Raw genomic sequence first — 24352 nt, forward strand, 5'->3', positions numbered from 1 at the left:
TAGCATAATGGCTAAATGGAGTCAGACTGTATTGCCCTGGAGTCAGACTATTTGTGCTCAAGGCTCCATCATTTATTAACTGTTCTGATAAGGCACAAGGCAAATTACTTGACCTCTCTGTGTCTCAGCTCCTTCATCTGTAAACTGGGACTGATAAAGCTCACCTACTCTATAGGTAAAACACCAAGAACAGTGCTTAGCACTGCAGCATTATCTATTATTATCTATTTATAATCAAAAACATTAAATACTGTTGGTAGCCAAAGGAATTTGGGGCACTTTCAGTAGTTTGCCGGGATGGAAGTGTGACGCTTGCCTAGCACTGGTGCTCAGTGGTGAGAGCTTCAAGGGCGCAGTCCTACTTTTGGGCACTGTTAAGGGTTTGTACACAGTATTAGATGCTTTCCAGTGGCGTCATAAAGTCAGGACAAAGTGAAGCATTTGAGCTTTCTCAGCGGGATATCTAATAGCAATTTAGGATAAATATCTGTAGAAATAAAACTCTTGTTAAAATTTAAGTGTTTAATTTAAGCTATATAAAAAATTCTAAAACAAGAGAGAGGTTTTGACACAAAGTTAAAGAAACACTCTCTCTTAAGCCTTGGATACTTTAAAGTCCCTCAGAGACATCTATGACATCTACTTTATTTCTAAACTTAGTCCATCAAGTATTATTTCTGTTTTGCACTCGTGTTGTATGAGAACAAACCACTAGCCCCCAAAATGTGTTTTCCCTTTTTTTTTTTTTTTACTACTTCATTGAGGTCAATGCAAAGGAGAGCCTCGATTTGCCAAAACCTTAATCCCTCTGTTACTTAATGGTCTTAACTTCCTATTATTCAGTTATTTAAACATTGTATTATAGTTTTTCCACCGAGTCAGCCGTACCAATGGCCGCTTAGTATTTAGGACAGCGCACTGCCCCCACTTGGGGGCCATGGAGAGGAAAGGACACTGGCTGGAGAATTCAGAGTTCAAGGTTGGAGTAAACTTTTATTAGAGACTAATTGTGTGACCTTGAGCATTTGCATCCAAGTGGAGCTTTTGACCTTAGAGGGAAAAATGGTTTTAAAACCTTTTTTGGTTCTTTAATGGCAGGGTGCAGCTCACACTCAACTGTGCATCCTCCTTAAGTGTTTGACATAGTGACTTAACACAGCGAGGTCCATGCCTCGTGTGGGTTAAATGTCCCAAAAGAGTGGAGATTTCTCTCCCAACTTTATTTTCATTAAGTTCTAGAATAATTATCGGTTAAACACCCAAGTAGAATGGTACTATTTGCCATAAATTTAGGAAAGCAAAAGAAATACGAACAAGGGCAGTAAAATAAAACTGAGGAAGAAGGGACAAGGAAGAGAAAAAGGGAAAGTGAGGCAGTAAGTGTAAAGAAGGAATATTGAAAATAGGAGCAACCAAAGGCCTATAAAGTCAGTGAACCTAAATGACATTTTTATACCCTAATATAAAATAATCTCTTACTAGTCGAAACATCTCATTTCATTTTTAAGAGGAAGTGTAAACAACCCCTAAATCCAGAAATGCACACATTTAAATTTGAAAATGAGCTCATATGAAAATTCAATTTTATATGCAAACGAGGCAAACGTTCCACACTCACAGTGTAAACGAAGTTTCCCAACAGCAGGTAATCAGAGGTCTTCCCATTTCCAAATACAGTACCTGCATGAAAAGAAGAGAGACTTGTTAGAACTGAAAATAACTGAGGTCCTTTCAGAATCCTTTCAAAGACAAGTCAATTTAGGAGTGCTGAACAAAAGAAGGGGAACCAAGAGCCATACAATGGAGCCAGAAATGAGGCTAATTTAACAAAACACTGTATGAAGTCTCATAAGGTTGCTTAACATGGGTCACAAATGAAAATCAAATTTCCAACAGTCAACATGAAGAAGGCAACTGGACTTGTTAACCAATTCTCAGGGTTCGTGAGATTAAAAAAAAAAAAAAAATCATTCAAGTGGAGCTTAATGCTATGGGCAGTAAGACAGAAGGCATTCTGAACCCTTAGAAAAGAACTTTGTTAACAGTATAGATGAGGGCTTTAGGGAGCCTTCTTACTATCTCTCACAGTTGTTGGCATTGGACCAAAAGAGCAACTTACAGAGGGCTGGGGAGCACCAGTATAACTCCAGGCACATGGCTCTTTGAGGATCTGGCTGAATTCAGGGGTACATCTAAAGGTATTCTGTTTTTCTAGCAATGACTTAATAAACATGCCTTTAGATGAAGGGAGTGGTACTGACAAACCAAAATCACTATTACTGATTAAAAAAATCAAATAAAAAATTAAAAAAATAACCATAATTTAATCATTGGTACCATTGAAAAATGTAAAGCCCATGGTATGTGTCATACAGTAGTTTACTTATGCACATATTTGACAATAGCTATTCAAAGCCTAATATGGAAGTACAAAATATGTTAGAGTAAACTGAGAGGAGACACGGAGCATGGTGCTGGTATGAAGAAACAAGGAGAGCCAGGTGAGCTTTGGACATACAGACCAGGCGAGGTTCTGTTACAAGTTGTGTCATCTTGGTTTATTTATAATCAATCTCCACTGAATTCAGTTTCTTCACTTAAAAGATTGAGTGAAACTCCCTACTTTGGAGGAGCTTTGAGATTACAATAAGTTAAATATATAAAGCACCCAGCCATGCTCCACAGTGTGACCCTGCCTCCCCTCTAAGGTTTTCAGATAAAAGTAGCCACGAAGCGCTGCTTAAGGGGCAGCCCCGAAACCTAGGAGACTACCTTTCTCTATGGAGTATCCCACGATGAAGGACACAGGATCTGACATGCTAACATGTCTTGTGGTAATGTGGTGGACAGACATAAATGCCTGCAATTAATCTGTGAACTTTCATAGAACCAAATTAACAAACTCAAATCTACAAAATAACTGAAAGCATCTTGTGATTACTTCTGGACTTCCATACTTCTGCTATGTGGCACGTTGGTTAGGTCCCTTAATCAATATAAGCAAGTTATCAAAAATAATCGTAGTTGGGTCCAACTAAACCTTCTAGTCACCACTGGTTTGTCATAAGCTGGAGATTCATTTCAAAATCGAATCGAGGAAAAAAGTTAAAAGCCTGTTGCTGTGTTTATCAGGTTTGGCATTTGGATGATTTAGGTAAATTATTCGTGCTAAAACTTTCCGGTCTCTGGACCCCTCTACACTCTTAAAAATTATTAAGAATCCCTCAAAGCTTTTGTTTATGTGGTTTATATCTACCAATATTTACCAAATTAGAAATTAAGACAGAAATTAAAAAAATTTGTATTGATTTACCTAACAATAATATACCCTATATATGTAACATAAAAACAGATTTTATGAAACCTATCTATTCTTCCAAACAAAAAAATTAGTGAGAAAATTGGCACTGTTTTACATTTTTACAATCTCTTTAATGTCTGGGTTAATAGAGCTGGATTCTCATATTGTTTTGGTTGCCATATATGAGGGAAATCCAAATTCACAGAGAGATGGCGTTATAAAGGAGAGAAGTATTTTAGTAATCTTTTCTAATAATTGTGGTTATTCCTTGATACTACTTTAAAACTCAAGAAGTTTCTTACAGTGGCGGAGATAGTTTCCTAAAGGTTGGTAGCAGTGTAGAATCTGAAACTGTTTTGGTGGGAAGCATGCTGTCGTGCATACTGAAGTAGAGATATACTGTTGTACACACAAAACTTACATAATGCTATAAACCCATGTTACAATAAAAAAAAAATACACCTAACCTTAAAAAAAATCCATTGGTCCATTTTGCATTTTGAATGGATCTTTTACTTATGCACGATTCTGTAACCTCATGGAAGTAGCTGGCTCAGCTCACAACTCAAACAAGCCCCAAGACACTCTACCTTGATAAAGCTGCTGCATGGTTGGTATGCAGCCGCTTTACGCATACTTCCCATTTTGTCACACAGAATATTCCTAAGACGTGTATCGAGTTTCAGGATTTAATAAAAGTATTAGGTTTACAGCTTCTTCAAGGGCATTCTTAAGTGAAATAGCTTTTCGGGGTTGTTTTTTTAACATGGGTGCATGGCAGTGAAGAATGACTACTAATACAATTGTACCCCTGTTTGTGTCAAGGTACCAGCAATTTTACCCACTATTCCTCTTGCGTCAGCAATGAAAAAGACAAATAAGGTCTTGATACTATAAAAAGTTTGAAACTATTTTTAATTTTGAAATTGAACTAATTTCAATTTCAAATTTTGACCTCATTCATGGACCTGAAAAGGTCTCGAGTAGTCTCAGGTGACCATATTTTGAGAAACGCTGAAGCAAGTCGATGAATGAATACTTAGCCATACATTACATAGTTATTTCTATTTCTTCTGTACCCCATCCTTTCAAACGCTAAAGAAAACAAAAACTCCTTATGTAAAAATAAAAACAAGACAAAAAAAGCAGAATGTTAAAACACAATTTGTGCTATATGCTATTATCTCTTAAGAAGAGAAAGCACATGTTCTCTGGACTTGGCTGGGTTTGGGTTCCTCAGACAGCACCCCTTGTGAACTGGTTCTGCTGAGGCTGGCTGGCTTTGGCAGTTCCCTAGACAAATGCAAAGGGAGACTCTTCTGGGGCTGGAATTACTTAGGAATTCCTTTCAAACCCTGTCATTGCTAAAGTGTTCTGGATTGGTAAGGTGATGTGGAGGCGGCTTGGTTTGAGCTACTTTTGATATGAAGTTTCTTTTTTTTCTGATTTAGAACCCTAAAATAGCAGTTTCATAGATGGACATGCCTAGTTTTTCATACCTACATTGATTTTGTGTTATGAAAATAAACTACCTGGAGAACTTGTCTAAAGTCCTTTATCGTTCCCTAGATTTCAACACCCTATGTCTCCCCTAAGTGAAAGCAATCCAAGTGTCCATCAACTGAGGAATGGATAAACAAAATGTGGTCTATACGTACAATGAAATATTATTCACCCATAAAAAGGAATGAAGTACTGATTCATGCTGCAACAATGATGAACTAAGGTCACATATTATGATTCCGTTTATATGTCCAGAATAGGCAGACCACAGAGATAAAACTCAGTGGTTGCCAGGGGCTGGGGGAGGGGGAGGGGAAATGAGGAGTGACTGCTCATGGGAATGGGGTGATGAAAATGTTCTGGCATCAGAAAGTGGTGACATTGGCACAATTCTGTGAATATACTAGAAACCACTGAATTGTACAATTTAAAAGGGTGAATTTTATGGTATGTAAATTTTATCTAAAAAAAAAAAAGCCACTGTGATTCTCCTGGCCCACTGGGTTAATATTTTATATTTAATTAGATTTTCTTACCACATTTATTTCTATGGCCTAGAACATGAGAAGTATTCACTGTTGGACTGTCAGAGTAGTTAATAAAGGAATGAGATGAAAATCTCCGACTAGGACATGAAAGTACTGCCTTCTCTGCGACACTCACACCCTCCCACTCATGCTCTCATGAACTTCTCCACAATGGACTGGGTGCCGACGGTGAGCCTGGCGCTGTTCTAGGCACTACGAAAACAACAGTGAACTAAATGGACAGTTCCCTGCCCTTCTGGAGTTTTGATTCTAACAGAGGAGAATGATAGTTATAAAAAAAAAAAAAAAAAGCAAATATATCACACCCGATAGGCAAGCACCATGAAGAGGATACAGGAGGATGGGGAGAGGGGGGCAGCAGGGGTGGGGTTGGTGGGTCTCTGAGGCAGGGTGATCCGGGAGGGCCTCTCTGAGCACAGACCCGAGGGCGGGAGGAAGAGAGCAGCTGGAACATCTGGTGAAGATGAGGAAGAACACAACGGCCTGCGGTCTGGAGCACAGGGACGGGGAGAGCGGGCTGGGGAAGAAGGAAAGTCGGGTGTGGTTAGCCAAGGCTGGGGCTGTGGATTTCTTTCTAAATGTGATAGAGCCTGTGGGGTTTTGCGGAGGGAGGCACCTGGTCTGATTTACGTTTTACAAGGATCCCTCTGTAGGTGGGATAGAACATCTGGCACTGCATTTCATGGGCCAGCGTTAACTCACAGGCTGAGAGGACGGCCAGCACCTCTAAAGGACGCACAGATCCTTGGGTGGAGGTGTCATGTTTGAAGTACTGTAGGTTGAGAGCTGAATGGTCAGCCATCTTCCTCAGGATCTCAGGGCAAGTTCTGCTCCGGACACAGTAGCACCAGCTTAAGCATCCCAGAGACCTCTTTTCTAAAGTGTCTACTTAATCATTTTTATGTGCAGAGGAAATTCACCATAAGCCTATCTCTCAAAACTGACAAAATAACATCACCCCCTCAAAGCAAGCAGAGAAAAGTTTACACTCCAAGATGAACTTAGAAACATATTAAAAATCTCATTTAAAGCTCCGGCTCAAGTACTTGAAAGTACTAGCATGTCTGATTAGGTTCAGTATAAAGAGTTGATACAAGCCTCACAGGTATAATAAATAGATCACATAAAATATTAGCACTATTGTCTTCAAACTGTACATCAACAGAGGAAAAGAAAGAGCCCTAAAATTTAACTCTCTGCAAGATTGGAAAACATGAGAAGTAGAGAAGAAAGGCTTTGCATATATTAAATCACTTTGCTCCCAAAGGAACAGTAAAAATCTTTAAAGTGTGTACAACGTTTAGATGCATGTATTTTAGGTTAAGGAAAAATACCATAACACGAAACACTGCTATAATTTTTAACGTATATTGACAATGAATTATTTTTCTAAACAAGTAAAAAGTCATCTCTTAGCATGCATGTCCTTTCTACTTACCATACTGAAGGGCTTTTAGTGGAAACCAAAACAGAATAACTGAGTGGAAGAGGCCATTTAAACAATGAACCCAGAAAACCTGAGGGAAAACAAAAATCCATGAGAACCATTTGCGATAAACTAGCTCTGTGAACTCTGACCTTTCTTTTTATCTGTGAGCTAGATTCACAAAACGTGTTTCTCTCGGGCCACCACTGTGAATTAATAGAACTGACAGACACTTTCTGCCTCTTAGACCTTCATGGGTCATTTATTTATTTTTATGTTTCTCAAAATGTTTTTTCAGCTTCACTGAAATTTTTTCTACTTCTTAAAAACCAAGTATTAAAAGTTTAAATTTCTGCCTGAAAAAGAAAATAAAATTTCAAATAACTGCAGACCTTGAAATTCTTTAAGTGGGACTATTTTCATAATTCCACTAGAATAGACTTTTGAAAAGATTGTAATTTAGTGAAATCCCTACTTTCTCTTTTCCATGTGCAATAAAAGTGTAAACTTTTTAATGGTAAGGATATAGTGCATTCTCTCTCTCTCCCCCTCCACACACACACACACACACACACACACACACACACACTAAATATAGCAAGTATAACACTTAAATTGTATAATTCCTTAAAGCAAAGCATTTTCACTAGGACCTAAGTAATAAAAGACTTTCATAATTTTTAAACACCTGTCAACATTAAACTTCATACAATTATAACGTAGTTTAACTGTTATTGCTTTCTCATCTATTGTATTTTAAGAACAAGAAAGCAAGTATCACTGATCTTTTCTTTGTAACATGGATGTGAAAGATTAAGTTATAGAAAAACTGTTTAGAACTCTTATGGCCCTTTGAATGGTTGCAGTTTTGTCATTCAAAATTGCTTCTTGCAAACAAAACTTATGCTAAATAAAATTGGCATGCATTAACAGTTTTAAGCTGTTCAAACAACAGAAATTAAGTTGCCTGCTTCCCAAAATTTTCCACTGTGATCTCAACCTCCTTTGTTAGTTCACCCAGCCACACCGGGTTGTATGATCCAATTTACGCTCCAATACATTACACATTTGAACTTGTGTTACTCATTAACCTTTGTCTCTTCTCCTCACTATGTCATTACTGCAAGTTTTTATTTGACAGAAAGCACAGGTGGGTGCAAGAAAAATTAGTTCTACTTTTCCATTTTCCTGACTGATACTTATTGTCACATGTTAATCCTTTAACCCCTGTCATGACCTCAGAACCTCCGACCCTTTTTACCATAACAAACGTAATCATCATCATTCAGGGCAACAATGCTTCTACATTGGGGACCTGCAGCACTAGCTGTGTATACACATATGCATTTTGTAACCATGTGTCCCTGAATTTTAAAATGTTCATATGGGATTTATTCAAATAATTTTCACTGAAATCATTAGAAAAAACCATAAACCCTATAAAAATTGTTGGCATCTTGTGGATCTATAAATATTTAAATGGTTACTGGAGTTGTAGAATCTATTTGGGTTGATCTGGTGACTTTTCTAAATGCATGGGCTTTGCAGACAGTGAAGTACTTTGTATACAACAAAAGAATAGCAAAAAGTACAAGGAAGGATGCTCACACATTAAAACTATATATGACCTGCTATACTTTTTCACTGGCCGCAAGGCTGTTTCCAAGTTGCCATATGCAAAGGGCATGAAAGGATGTGACTTTCTAGCAGAGTTTTTTTTTTTTACTGAATTTATTTATTTATTTTTGGCTGCATTGGGTCTTCATTGCTGCACGCGGGCTTTCTCTAGTTGTGGTGAGCAGGGGCTACTCTTTGTTGCAGTGTGTGGGCTTCTCATTGTGGTGGCTTCTCTTGTTGCAGAGCACGGGCTCTAGGCACACAGGCTTCAGCAGTTGCAGCATGTGGACTCAGTAGATGTGGCTCGCAGGCTCTAGAGCACAGGCTCAGTAGTTGTGGTGCACAGGGCTTAGTTGCTCCGTGGCATGTGGGATCTTCCCAGACCAGGGCTCGAACCCGCGTCCCCTGAATTGGCAGGTGGATTCTTAACCACTGTGCTACCAGGGAAGTCCCTCTAGAGGTGGTTTTGGGTAATCCTGTGAGGATCAGTTTATGTTTATAAGCAATAGTACCATGGCCAAGGTAGTGGCTGGGAAGTTAACTCTCGAGAGAGCACCGTGAAGCCTGAGCTACGGGAGATGCGGAAGTGTGACTGAGGTTGATGTAACTGCCTGGGTCGGTGAGGATTACTGTTAGCATGCCAGTAGGCCTGGAACCTTCCTAGCTCTCAGATTACATTTTCAAGGAAACAAGAGCTCATGGTCCATTGTATCTGCCCTGATATGGCTTTCCGTCACTTGAAAATACTCACCGTAAGTAATGAAAAACATTACAGCAAGGCAGTGGAATTTAATACAAACTGGACATGAAAATTAAATTTTAAAGAATCAAAAAATAAAACATTTAAAAATAAGAGCATAGACCTTGCATATTATAAATAGTAAGGGTTTTAAAAGACCACTAAAAATACTTTTTATAACCAATGGTGTAAGTCAAAGAATGCTTTAGTTTTTTTCTTTTTTTTAATTTAGCCAAATTCAGTTGTTTAAAACCATGCCCTCAAACTGTATGCATCTGCACACCTGGACACACTGTGCACAGTGCGTTCTTGAAGACCTCATCTCAGAAGACGAATAACATCCTGGTGGTAAACTTAACATCATCATTTACTGTATGAGGTTAGAGGCACTGACACACCTGTTTCACTCTATTCCCTTGATATACTGAGAACAAATGTCATTTGAGAATTTTATGAAATAATAAATATTTTAAATATCCTACATTAATTTCCTAAATTCAAAACACTGAATTTAGGTTACAGGTAATTATTAGTAACATAACATGCATAACATAATAAACATGCACTATATTGACTGGGAAAAAATTCTGTGAAGGTGTATTTGATACTTTTATTATCGTTTCAAAACGGCATCCACCTTGACTGTTATAAAATTAAAAAAAATTTTTTCCTCCCTCACACTGGATAGAAACACGAATTACTAACATACTACTGGAAACATTTTAGAATAAATAATTGCAGGAAAGTAAACTCTTCAGGAAATTAGATATTTTTGTTGCTGAGATGAAGAAATACCATGGATCACAAAGATGACAGGAGCCCATGGCTTGTTATGTAGGACATAAACCCGGAATATGATATTAGATAAAGTGTTGGTTATTTAATCTTGTATTAAATTTTATGTCTTGGAAATACTGAGTATTATGGCCGAGTTATCTACCAGAGACTATATTTTCAATGCCCAATACAAACAACCTAATATTCCAATAAGGACAAGGTTATTCCACAAAACAGAAAATTGGAAAAGAACGATATATTACCTCTCACCACTTTATATGTGTAAGGACAGTCCTTGTCAGTCCTGCAGTACTGACCCCTGTGAGGAGTGACCATTGCCCCAGAACACTGCAAAGACAGAAAGTCAGAGGGCCAAAGGGGCACCTCTTCTGCCTGCTAGACCCAGTTTACTGCTGCCTGGCAAACCCCAGTGAATTGTGGCTACAGTTTAAATTTATAGCAAAACAAAACAAAACAAAACAACTTCTCAGTCCATATCAGAACCCTAAGCAAATCTGACCTGCCATGGTCAGGACCCTGGAGTTGTTTCCTTGGCTTTAGAAGATCCAATGCCCCAAGCAATTGGAACAGTAAAGCAAGTCCCACCAGGGCACTGGTTCCTACCTTGGTGTTGAAGTCCAGGGCATTCTGAGATGTTTTGTACAATTCAGGATACTTCAACATATTCTCTTTTCTGCATGATCTCTCAAATATTCCCAGAGTTAAGGGCGGCATTGCTGTAAACATCTAAAGTGCACAAACTCGTCATTATACCAGGCAGCCAAACTCAGGGTGAACGTCTATCTCAAAGCATTCAATAGAACAGGAATAATAAAAAGTCCTAAACTTACCACGTTATAAAGACCTATGCACCATCTCTCAAAGAGGATCTGTCCAGAAAAGCCATTAACAAAGGCAAACCAGATCTAGGAAGAAAACAATCCCAAACCCCCCAAATTAGAACACAAAAACCATAAATTCGTTGCTTAGAATCTGCTGTATACTCAACCACTGCATAAAAGCCTCACTGACATAGTATTTTCACGACTCTCTCGAAAATGGCATTTTTTTGGTTTGCTTTTTAATTCGAAGGGATTCTTTCGTAAGGTCTTTGCTATTTAAGTCAGAACTGGTTCCACTTGTTGAATCAAAAAAGAACTATATCAATGGGCAGTCACAGACTATAAAAAAAATTAGATATAACCTTGTTTCCTAAAAGGCACTTACGAGAATATATTTTATGCAATTAAAATTTTAGAGCTTTAATTCCCTTTTAAAATATCTACCTTCTGATAGCTATTTAAAGATTATTGTTGTTTTCATTATAATTAAAAATTTGTTTATTTAGAAAATAAAATAGTTTCCTATAATAATATCATCACCATTTATTTTCTTCCACTTTGGTTGTATTCATGTAGTAGCTCATTTATATATATTCATAAGATTTATCTTACTGGGAAGCTGTATGTAGTGTCATGTCCTGCTCCTCTCCTTAACATTATATAATACACATTATTCTTAAGTTGTTACATGTCCTTTTTTTTTAATTTTTTAATTTTTTTTAACGTCTTTATTGGAGTATAATTGCTTTACAATGGTGTGTTAGTTTCTGCTTTATAACAAAGTGAATCAGTTATACATATACATATGTTCCCGTATCTCTTCCCTCTTGCGTCTCCCTCCCTCCCACCCTTACATGTCCTTTAAAACGATGTTAATGGACATATATCCCCTACAGTGTGGCTGTAACTATTTCTGGATATTTAGCTTGCTTCCGGTTTTTGCTATTATACATAATTCTGAACTGAATATTCTTGTACAGAAATCCTAAACATCTCTATTTCTTAGGATGAATTATTTTTTAATAAAAATAGCTTTACTGAGGCATAACTGACATACAAAAATGACACACATTTAATGTATACAATTTGGTGAGTTTGGACATATGCATGCATGCATGAAACCATCACCTAAGCAAGGTAACAGACATATCTATTACCTCTAAAATTTCCTCATGTCCTTTTTTCTTTTTCCTTTTAGGATGAATTCTTAGAAGTAGAATTAATGGGTCAAAGAACATAACTTTTTCTTTTTTCTGGTTCTTGATAATTATAGCCATCAGAATGCAAAATTTGAATACATTAAAATATATTTTTTAATATAATAAATGTGCTTCTTTACATAAAAATATTTTGTAGCTTAAATTTATGCTTTGATTAAAAACAAATCTTTAATAGAGCAACACGTTCTTATACATTTTGCAGTTCTCTTAAAAACTGAAAGCTTAACTTTGGCTACAAAATTAAGGGGCAATATAGGGAAACTTTCTCCAGCATGTTTAAGACAAATGGAAAATTAAAGTGAGTATCAGTAAATCAATAATCCCTGAATTATTTTTTTTAAAAGCAGACATAAAATGTAATTAAAAATCACATTAATCTGGAAGAGTAAAATGTCTGGTCCAACAATGAGATTATATAAACACAAACACAAAGCCAAAACATAACAACCACCACCGAAAACCAGTTAGGGGACAGCAGTCTGGACATGCCGGTCAAGTGAATTTTTGAATTGGAGTTGCAGGGACTTTGCTACACTTCACGTTTCATTTAACCTCATTATGGAAGCATGAATTGCTACAAATTCACCATTTATCAATATGTACCCAGGCTGGCCTCCCTATGAACAGTTTCTGTACCCACATTGATCTTTTTCCTTTTTATAGCGGAAAGGAATGACTGAGCGTATATAAAAACCAATGTGGGCTTCATGAGATGGAAAAGAGAACAAAGTAGCAATAGCACATGAAAAATAAGTCCAAATTGTGTTAGGCTTGTAACACACATTAACAACAAAAAGAACAAAAGCACAGAAATCAGAGGTAAATCTGAAATTCTTACTTGCTTTGCTACATATATTTACAGAAAACATTTGAACATGTGCCCTCTGCTAGGAGCCAGATCATTCACTGCTACATGCAAACTTTAAAAGAACCTAGCATCCTCACATAAGTTAAATTTATTCCTTGGGGTGCTGCTGAGTTTTAAACTTTTTTTTTTTTTTTTTAAAGCATTAAGTAGACACCAATGGACAAGACAGACTTCAATGCTATCTATTGTGTTTTCACACTTGGCCTTTTTGAGATGTGGATTATGTAAATACATATTTGTGATGCTCTGGGTGATGGTAATGTTCTCCCTGAAGGCGACTGTGATCTATTGTGGCATTCAGATTTCTTAGGGTATGATGGTAATATAAAGAATTTTTAAACACAAACTTTCAGTTATGGCCTTAGTAGTCTAAGAAGATACAGTCTAATCTTCATTGGTCTGAAGAAAGCCAAAGCTGCATGCATACCAAATTCCTCTAATGGGCATGATTTGGCTCAAAGCTTATAGTTATAAATGCATTGGTAATCATCAATACTGCATAATAGGAGAAATTTATGTTCATAAATGTGTGTGTTAATAAACATTTGTAAATGTGAATGGTCTCCTGGCCTCTTTGTACGTAACTTTTGGTGTTGATTAAAACACCACTATGAGCTTGAAATTCAGGAATCTCCCTCAAATCAATGGATATTTACATAACATTTCCAGTTCAAAATAACTTGCAAATAAACCAGCATGCTCGCAGTCCAAGTTTATTTTAAAATGCACCACTTGAAGGTTTTATGAGAGAAATGCACACATTGTTAAGTGGAAAGCTATCAACACGTTTTTACCATTTCATTTTTCCTACTGAAAGGTATGTGAACATGTTTCTAGAAACACTCTTCCTGCACTTTAGAAAGTTAATATTCTAATTTCTTTTTTTGAAAAAGGAGAAATGACTAGATAGGAATTGATCCTTCCGATATAGTACACATCTTCATACAAATATTTTGGCATTGAGGTTTACATATCTTAAAGGAAAAGAGGTTTTTTTTAACAGTGAAGAAGTCTACCAGAAGGCTGATTTCAAGTTAGTCTGAGATTTGTAGTTAAAAGATATATTAGAAATGCATCCCGTACTTAATGAAACAACACCTAAATTACTATAAACACATAAAAGTCCCTCCTTTGACTCAACAAAATCATGGATGCAGAAAGAAAACATCAGCCCCTCTGGGGAGGTATCTAAATTATTTAAAGTCACAGGAAATCCCTATCCCAGCACAACTTGCTGGGAAAGTATCACCTCATTGACTTTAATCAAAGCTTCTGGAAATTAGAAACGCTACACTGCTTTGGGATCTTCCTGGAAAACCTGGATGTGACTGATTATTTGAAAGAAAAGGTCTTATTTTGCTAGGAAGGAGTCAGATGTTTCAGAGAAATTGAAAAAAAAATCTCTTTAGAAAATGTCAGTAATTTCAATGAACACCTAGGGTTGCTGCTGGGCAGCCACCATAAGCAAGTGCTTTATACTGCCACCTGCCAAATCCGTATTTATTTGTTTGACTGTAATTTATGGCAATGGAGTAGCTAGATAGTGACATTCCCGGCAGTATGGCAATGGCAAAAGCAGTTTTTGCAGATAATCTATAAAACCCATAGCATTCCATACCATTCCTTTATTAGCAAGGGAACTTCAGACCTTCCTGTCCTGGTATTATTTTCTAACTTCCATGTCCTAGTAGAGGCGTGGCAGTTAAAACTTCACAGACATTTCCCCGATGGAGCATTTCTGCATATTAAACAGCAGCTTACAAATAGTCAGTGAGTATTCTGCTCCCACGCCTGAACAGCACAAAAAACTGAAAGGGGAGATTCGAGACTGGCAGTTGTCCTCACTAGAGACATTCAATGATGTGTTTTCTGTCTATTCATTCACAGTATTGACGTGAGCCATTAACATCTGCAGAACTTGTTTTAGCTGGCAGAAGTTGGGTATCTGGGAATTGATTTAAGAGGTCAATTCATTTCCAAGATAGTTGAATTATATTCAAAATACATTTCCATAAACTGTTAAAAGAAAAATAACTTAAGAATGAGATTTCCAGTAAAGTTTAGGACTTGCTTCCCTTTCAACATGTATAGAAACTGATCAGTGTTAAATATCTCTCAAAGAGGCTTTAAATTCAAAGCCTAGTAAAATTTAGGGCCAATCAACCACAAATCACATAACTCTGGATTTGAAACAGAGCATGCAGATTTAGTTTTTCATTTGAGTTTAATATATTTTATTTCTCCCATTAGACATAATTTTGACCACTTCATTGTTGATTGTCAAATAGATTTAAGAAGTGGCAAGTTGAGTACTCTTATTTCTTTTCACAAAATTAATACTTTGTAAGCAGATTTGTTGCTGCCAGTGGCTTTAAACTCCTCGTACCTTCAAGAGTATACGTAAATAAACTATAAATGGATATTCTTTTGAAGGTCAATGTCTTGGGATGAGAAGAAAATATAACTAGAAAAGTTAGGACTGGGAATTACAAATAATTATATTAGAAAATAATCACAAATTTATATAAACAAAAAGAATATTTTGTATGATCTCATAAGCTATTTTGGAAGTGCAGTTTGCTTCAAAACACAGACTATTCCAGACCAAATTCAGCAGTAATGAACAATAAGTAAATTCATAGATTATCTTATTTATGTTTCCAAGTATTTAAAGTGTCTATTTTATCTAATGGGTTGCAACCTAATTATAGATTTTTAGTGACCAATAAATAAAACTGCCTGTCCACTTCAAAACTAAGTTTTATTTTTATTAGTCTGACTCATAATAAGAACTAAGCTCAATCAACATTTTGCTAAGGAGATAAACATTCAGACAGAGGCATAAAGAACAGCTGAAGCAAATATGCAGCAGTTCCCAACTAATGTATCAATAAGGGAAATGTGGAGTCTACTGATTGTTTTGTTTATGGTGTTACTTCTGTGGTGTGAAGTATGGGATATTATTTCCACATGGCATATGGTTAGGTTGTGTCTCTTCTGATAGATGTGCAGAAACAGTCAACAGAGTAGAGGGCAAGGTGGCATAAACAAACATCTGTAAGGGACCCCAGGGCAGATTTATGAGGGTGTAGGCAGTTCCTCTGACAGGACTGGAAGATGGAGGGTTTTCTTAACAAGCTATGGAGAGCTCATTGTCATGCTTTGTGAAGCTGCAAGAGGAGAAAGAAACTGGTAACACCTAGAGTTTAAGTATTACAAATACAGCTTCTGATGATAAAATGGTCATATGTTAAAAAAAAAAAAAGATAAATAACTTATTTATCACATCCTGAGTGTTCAGTTTACTTATTCATCTACTGGTGCTGTGCTATCCAGGGGGGTAGCCACTGGCCATGCGGCTCTTGAACACTGGAAATGTGATTAGTCCAAACTGAGATATACTGCATGTGTAAAATACACAACAGACTGTGAACACTTAGTATGAAGAAAAGAATGTGAGATATTGCATTAATAATTTTTATAGTGATTCCATGTTGAAATAATACTATGGAGTATATCGAGTTAAATGAAATATAATTTAAAATTAATTTGGGCTTTAATTTTTACTTGTGGTTAATGTGGTTCCCAGAACATGTAAAATTACACATGTGGCTTGTTCTACATTTCTATTGGCAAGCTTCTGGAGGATAGGGACCTTGCTTGACTTACTTCGTACTTGGTGAACTAAGCCTGGTGCCTGGCATCCAGTAGGTACTGCAAACATGTTCGCAGAACAAAATGCATCCTTTTAAAAGTGATATTCCTGACCCAGGTTAACTTTTCATGTTAAAAAATGATGTTATGTGTGTACATGAAAAGGAATACAGAAATTCCTTTGACACAGGAACTGAATTATTCTGATAATTTTTAGACAAATTCCTCATTATCTAGACTCTTGTTACCTACCAAACTCAGAAACCAAAGCAGGCCCGAACAGCAAGAATACTTGTATATAATTATGTAAGTCTGAGACATAATAAGAACTACAAGATGACCAATATTAGCAAAACTACCTGTGTATTTTTCCTGATTAGACCCCTTAGTAGAACTGATAGCCTCAGTTTTATGTCCACTATTCCCTTCCTTTTCTTTTTAAACACAGTTTTGCCTGTGTACATCCCTAAACAGTGTACTGTCTTCTCTCGTACGTTTTTGAACTTTATAAAAAAAAAAATGCTACATAGTTTGTAGTCTTTTAAAAGCCGAACACATTACTTCATTAGCAATTATAATTCATCATTTCTTACCAAAGCAGTATGTTTTTAGCCACAATTTCAACATTATTCTCCATGGCTGACGAACTTTTTGTTTTAACGTATTTGGAAGTTATAAAAAGTGGGCAAATGAAAGATTAATTAAAATGATAAGGAAATGTCTTCACACAAAAAAGTTTCAAATATATATGCAAATGACAAGGATTTTTAAACTGAACTTGGGATTACCTCAATAATATAGAGGACTATATTCTTGTAGAAGCAGTACAAAATGCACTTGGAGACTCTGTTATAGTTCCAGGCACCATGAACCATCAACAAATTCTTCAAATATTTGAACTAAAATAAGAATGGAAAAAAAATTAGTATTTTCCTCTTCATAGTGTCAGTTGACAGAGACAAACAGTGTGTTTTACAGAAATGATGCTTTACTTGAGCTATGGAGTAGTCAGAAGAATTAGCTGCCTGAAGGCCTTCATTGCCACTTATTCCAACTCCGACATGTGCCGTCTGTATCATGCTGACGTCATTTGCTCCATCACCAATGGCAAGCGTTATGACTTTAACTTGTTTCTTAACCATCTCAACAACTTCAGATTTTTGAAGAGGAGAAACCCTTAAATTAGAACAAATTATTAATTAATTTTGTTTTTTGAAAAAAGGAATTTTAAGGTGTCATTGTCTTGAAGCATAAAAGCAGCAGAAGAGACAAATGAATAGGTCTCTAAAAAATCATCACGGGGGCCTCCCTGGTGGCGCAGTGGTGGAGAGTCCGTCTGCCGATGCAGGGGACACAGGTTCGTGCCCCGGTCCGAGAGGATCCCACATGCCGCGGAGCGGCTGGGCCCGTGAGCCATGGCCGCTGGGCCTGCGCGTCCGGAGCCTGTGCTCCTCAACGGGAGAGGCCACAACAGTGAGAGGCCCACGTACCGCAAAAAAAAAAAAAAAAAAAAAAAAATCATCACGGAAAAGTCTTAGGTTTACAAATGTTTAGTTCTCTGTTAGCCTTGGTTTGCCACTTTAAAGGAAAAATAAAGGTTTGGAAGCAAAACTCTAGGTGACAGATAGAAGCTACAATGCCTTGTTAAGTACTAGTTTACCAGAATGTGTGAATAAATTTGTTTTAAAAAATGACATTTGAGTTCAGAAATTCCATTACTTCCTAACAAATAATATCAGAACTTCTAATTCTTCACTTTTGAATGAAAAAGAAAGCCAGAAAGGCTGTTGAATGGTAGTCCAAACACTAACTCTTCTCCTATACCTTGAAAATAAAAGTTTTGAGCTGATCTTAGATGATATACTATACATTTAAAACAACTTAAATTAACAGTAGGGAATTAGCTAACTTCTCAACTTGTTCTCAGCCACCCTGGTGAATCAACCGAAGTAAATACCAAGCGCTTGATTACACAGCTCACGTGCCTCAATTTTCTTCCGAAGCTACTAACCATGGCCAAGTAGAATCAAGTAACCTTTTATACAAAGGTGGACCAGGAACAGAGAACACCAGCATCCATACCAAAATCCTATTTGGTATTAACTTTGGAGCAACTTATCACAGACTTTTAAACGCAATTTGAGAAATAGTCACCATGACACTCACAGAAGAGTTCAATGACAGAATATGCATTGGCGTGATTAACTTAATCTAGTATCCATGCTACCTTGGCGATTAGAGAGAAAGAAAGAAAAACTGAACAGTGATCTGGCTCAGTAAACTATTAAGATAGTAATGAACTACTGAGAAGCAACTAATATACACAATGTTAGTGGACAAGAGCAATAACCCAGAGCTAAATTCTTTATCAAGGTTAAGTACAGTAAGTATCTGCTGGAACATCTGGTAAATCATTTATTATTCAACTTAGAAATGAAGATCATGACTCTGAAAGACTCAATCCATCTTTGCACATTTCCCTGATTATCTCCTTAGGGAAAAATTCCTAGCAGTGGATGTTCTGCACAAATATGTGCCTTCAGGAGGTCCAGCTGCCCTTCTCAAAGCCTTCAGCCAAGAACAGATCTGGTCTGAGTTTGAGAATCATTGTGTTAGACTGTGAGTTGCTTGCAGGCTGAACCAGGCTCCTCATCTTGGTATTCTTAGCGCTGATCCAGAGTAGGTACTCAATAAATGGCTGCTATATGAAAGAATCATTTTTAATTCTTCCCTTGGAAGAACAGCAACAGCACAAAATGACAACAGCACAAAAATGACACAACTGTGAATACAGCAAAAGAATGGATGAGTATCAGGCCATTAATGGGCTTTTCCACTGTCAGTCCTCATTTTTCTTCAAAGCAATTTTCATTTCATTTTCACATTTTATTTAATTTTTCTTAACAGGCTAATATAAATTGGTTAGCCCACTGGCTCTAGGCCAATGTTTTAAACATGGACTATAGCTGACATTTAGTAAATGTCAAAAAAGAATTCTCACCAAGAAATGATCTAAAAAGCAAATGGGAAATGGGCATGAAAAGAGAGAAGCATTTGAAAACATTTATCCAATTCCCTTTACAACTTAACAGGCTCACAATGTAAGTACACTGTGAAGTCAAACCGTGGGATCATGGGAAACACTGGTATTTATTTTGGTTTTTTTTCATAAGCTGAATGTGTAATAAAGGATAAAATCTCTGCACGGTGAGCTAATATTAATGATTTCAAGAAGCATCAGAAAAAAGCTGGATTAAATTTTGTTTTCTTTTTTCATGGCTATTACAACCAACTACTGCTTTCTCTGCTTGACACTGCAATTTTCAATGCCCCCAAATTAAAATTGGCTGAGGGTTTTTACCAACTCTATGGATGTGGCTAACTCAGGTGTTAAAAGCAGAGCATGAATTCTCTAGGCAAGAACAATGCTTGCTTTTTTTTTTTTTAAAGACGATGACGTAGTGAGAAACTTCCCAAAATTACATTGCAACTGCCACGAGCAAGGGTATCTGCTTCCATTATCAAGATACAAGTAGACAACTGGGTTGGAAGAAGATTCAAGAAACAGTAGAAGCCTTGGTATCTGATGGGTTTGAAATAGTAGTTGGTTGCTAAACAAAGATGTCAGATTTAAGTGAGAATTCATAAAATATACGTACTTAAAACATTTAACTCAAAATATAAATGTATAAGCTTGTGATGTAGGGCAAAGAACCATAAGTTGCAAAGGGGTTTGTGTTTGAAACTCTGCATATTTTTCTTACAGAAACCTCACTCATGAGGCACAATCCATGGTTTGTTTCAGTTAGTGGAAACTACAATATAATGATGCCCTCCACCCAGTTTACTGTTATCTTATCCCTAGATTCAACAGCAATTTTTTTCAGCAACTCAAGAAGTCTTTCTATAGCATTATATCTGGTTCTCCTAGCAACAATTTTGGTTAGATTATTTTTTGGTGGCTTATGAAACATTTAATTCAGTGATGACTACTTTAAGAAGTACAACAGGAATAAACAGATTAAGGAACAAACACCCCCAGATTCCCAGTAAGCACCAAGTCGACTCATTGAAGCAAAAGTGCAGGCATGCACTCAAGAATGTCCTTCCAGCCCAGTTTACTTTCTTGACTTTTGTAACCTTGCTTCTATATTTGTACAATTTCCAGAACAGTCTAGAACAACCTTACCACACAAGTTAATTCTTTCAAATGCCTATCAAGAACCACACATCCATGGTTGAGAGTATCTAAAACCTAAATTTTTACAAATATCAATAGTGATCCAACGCATAACTCAGGGACATCATAACAGTGCTCTGTTTTCTACCCTAGATTATTATTTTTTTTTAACCACCCATGGGTCTGCATCAGGACTTAAATTATTCATGGTTCTCTTCTCTTCCACTGTTGCTCTTTCTTCTTTGGAAGAAGTCAGAGCCTCTGCGGAGAAGGACTAAACATCCAGCATTTGCTATAAAGTCGTTTTCTTTCCTGTGGCTCCACAAACAGAGGGTGGTCCTTTGTGATACAACCTAAGCAGCACACTGAGTGCAATATGCTTTTCAGATATTATCTTGGCTGCAGTTTCTGCACGTGTTATTCATTATTTTTCTTATTTGCTATGTAGTAACTCTCACTGCCCTGTGAACATTAGGTTGGAGTACTGGAAATTTTTACCATTTAAACTGGAAAGTATATAGGGTGGCCCATCTTATATGAGCCTCATTTTGCACCCTTTTAATGGGATTAGCTAAATGAATCACCTTTTTGAATGGAATATGGATAAGGATTATATGTGCGTGTATATACACAGTCACATAATAAAGAATATTTTAAGGGACTTTTTATAGGTAGCTAAAAGAAGTACAATAATTTATCTTACTGTATTGTGTTTTTAGGTTAATAACCTAGAAAAATCTCACACATATATTAAAAATTAGGCTGATAGTATGTTAACTTAAAAACATATTGCAAACTTAAAAGTTACTATAAAGTTGCTTTTGGAAAGTAAATCTAGAAAAAAAATTAAGAACATAGAAGAACACAGTATTTCTTAATTATCCTGAAGTGCTTTGTATAATGACCCTGTATTTACAGAGCCCCTGTATTTACGAAGCTTGAGGACTGCTCCTGCTAACTCTCTAGAGGTCAGGATCATTAGTGGGGCATCTGCTTTACTTCCTTTGCAACAAACTTCCCAAGTTTTCTCTTTGTGAATATCAGTCTATTCCCCATTGAGTCATATTCTGCTGACTAATAAAGAAATTACAAAAAGAGAGAAAAACCTAAGAGAAAAATTTATGAGATCTTACTTAACTCTTTGAACTAAAATTTGTAGGCTCATTCATAAAGTTTTGAATTGAGGAGGAGTTAAATATGGCAAAAAAATCTGTGTTACATGCACCAAAATTTATGCAAATATTGTAACACTTCCAGAAACTCACCATCAATTTACTACTGGAATGAAAACAGCCGCTTAAATAGCAAATCCTAAAAATGATTCTTAGCATAGGGTACATAATGAAACATTCACCCACTTCTAGGTAAGAGAGTTGTGTTATTCAAATGACTGATGAGTGAGTGCTTTCCTAGTCTCCAAAAGCAACATCTGTTGACACACTGTGAAGTCAGAGGCATCAAGGGGAATTTATAATACAGGGAAATTGAGTCTACAGAAACAAAATACAGATAGCCTTGCCACAGGGCAAAAAAAAGAAAGTATCTTTAAAAAAGATTTCCTTTTGCAATGCATTTTAGATGCAAAACTTCTCTTTTGTGGAATTTATGTTGTTATAGGTAAACTTCCGTTTCAATGGTATAGATAATATTTTAAATAATGACTGATCACATTGACAGTGTATGTTGGAATATGCATGTGTGTGTGTGTGCACAGGCATCCTGAACTATTAATTGGCAAACAGACCTTTAGTGCGTTTAAGGCACTAAAAAGAAAACTCCTAGAAGAAATCTTTATTATAGTATTCACACCATAGAAGAGTTTGCCACAGTGGTACTGTTCATTAAAAAAAAAAAAAAAATCCATCTACCCACCTATCCATCCATCTAATTATCTGGGACCTAGCACTGTACTCAACACATAGCAGACTACTCTAAGCAATAGGAACTAAAAAAGAATATAGTAGCAGTGCCTTAAAAATATTAATTTGGACTGTTCAAAAGATATATACATACCTCAATTAAAAATACTTTATTGCTAAAAAATGCTAACCATCATTTGACAACACAGGGTTGTCACAAACCTTCAATTTGAGAAAGCCTGAAGAATCCAATAATCCTTTACATAGTTCCTCTATACTGTAGGTACACAGCAGACTGCCTTCTAACAGTGAACTGTCAAACATGAATAAGAGTTGTAATCTTAGCATCATGGATAATTAGATGAATTTCTCTTTCTTGCAAAATTTCCATTTATTCAATTCCTTTACTATGTGATGAAATTTCTATGGAAGAATATAAGGAGAAGAAAGGAAAAGAGAGTAGAAGATCTCAGAACCCTCCTTCTGCCCCTAAGAGTTATTACTTAAGGACTTTTATTGAGCTACTGTCTCAGAAGTTAAATATTAAGAGCCTATATAACAGGGGTTTCTCTATGGACTCTCGCTTTAAGAAGACAGGAGTGGTAGAGAGAGACAGAAGTTTCTCCAACATGGGACAAGGCCCAGCCACCTCTTTTTGTCTAGGGAGCCTCACTTGATAGGACTGGTGGGCTTCCAACTAGGAAGCACATCCACTCAAGAAGGCTGAGTGCTTCTCCCTTTAAGCTCTGCCCTATGGTGACATGGCTCTCAGAGTGGTAAGACCTATGGCCACCATCTCTTCCCATTCACCATATCTGTTCGGGGACCATATGGGCACTGATTTTCTTCCCCTTTCCCATGACTCTGGGTAGGTAATGAAAGGCTGGAGCTTCTTTAGGCTTAAATAAAATCAACTTGCCCTTCTTTCCTTCCATCCTCCATCCCCCACTTGCCTTTTTTTTTTGAATTCTCTCCTACGTGGATAGGTTTCTCCAAGGAACCTTCTCTCAGAAATACCTAGTAGAAGATGGAAAAAGTGGCAGCACAGACTATTGACAGAAATTGGAATAAAACCCTGACGATGTCATGAGTTGAAAAAGGAGTTCACTAGATTTCAGGGTCACAATTATCAGTTAACACAAAATCTGTGATAAACCTTTGGGGAAACAGGAAATGATGGATGACTATTAGAAGGTAAATGGCATAGAGAGAAAGAGTGGTGTGCCAGAGCCCATAGATGAACAATCAGGTGGGAGAAGCTTTCCAGCTGTACTTTTTGCTCTCCATGGTACCCTGTGCAAGCCCAGGCTGACCAGTGTGAGGGGGTTGAGACCAGGCTGGATGGAGCTAAGGGGCTCCTCTCTCATTGCAACTGCGAACTTTGGCTTAGGCCTGGAACCTGTCGAAACTCAAAGTCCACAAAATAATGTGCTTGAAAAACAAAACACACCAATTACAGGATTATCCTCAATGTTCTAAAGCTTAAAACCTCAGGAAAATTCTCACCTCATGCCTTGGAAGAGGAAAGTCAGAGCTTTCTGGTACACCTCAGGGCATGAAGCCAGGCAGGGACAGGTGCCAATAATATGGGTGTGCTGGGAACCCTTGAATGTTACCTCACTCAGGCAATTCCATCACAATGTGGCTGCCTCTAGCAAGAGCAGTGCTTGGGTAAAGGAACTGGGGGAAAACAGGGATTCATTAAGCTCAGACTGAACCCTGTCTCCAAATTTGCCTCAAGTTAGGACCCAGCTTTCACCTTTCCCCTAAAAGGAACATTACTGCCCACTAGAGCAAATGGGGAAAAATAGTCTCACA

General features: G+C 37.0%; 1 protein-coding gene across 4 annotated transcripts in view; it reads right to left on the minus strand.

The window, feature by feature from the left end:
• Positions 1–24352, minus strand: part of ATP8A1 (ATPase phospholipid transporting 8A1) — a 237352-nt gene that overhangs the window by 37568 nt on the left and 175432 nt on the right. For all 4 annotated transcript variants that reach the window (XM_070045570.1, XM_060299279.1, XM_030881147.2 and 1 more), the window contains 6 exons: positions 17488–17671; positions 17284–17394; positions 10763–10837; positions 10536–10658; positions 6791–6869; positions 1619–1680 (listed from right to left, as the gene is read on the minus strand). In XM_070045570.1, the coding sequence (XP_069901671.1) occupies positions 1619–1680; positions 6791–6869; positions 10536–10658; positions 10763–10837; positions 17284–17394; positions 17488–17671 (634 nt within the window). The remainder of the gene's footprint in view (positions 1–1618; positions 1681–6790; positions 6870–10535; positions 10659–10762; positions 10838–17283; positions 17395–17487; positions 17672–24352) is intronic.

This window comes from Globicephala melas, chromosome 5 (genome assembly GCF_963455315.2).
Source record: "Globicephala melas chromosome 5, mGloMel1.2, whole genome shotgun sequence".
Taxonomy (NCBI): domain Eukaryota; kingdom Metazoa; phylum Chordata; class Mammalia; order Artiodactyla; family Delphinidae; genus Globicephala; species Globicephala melas.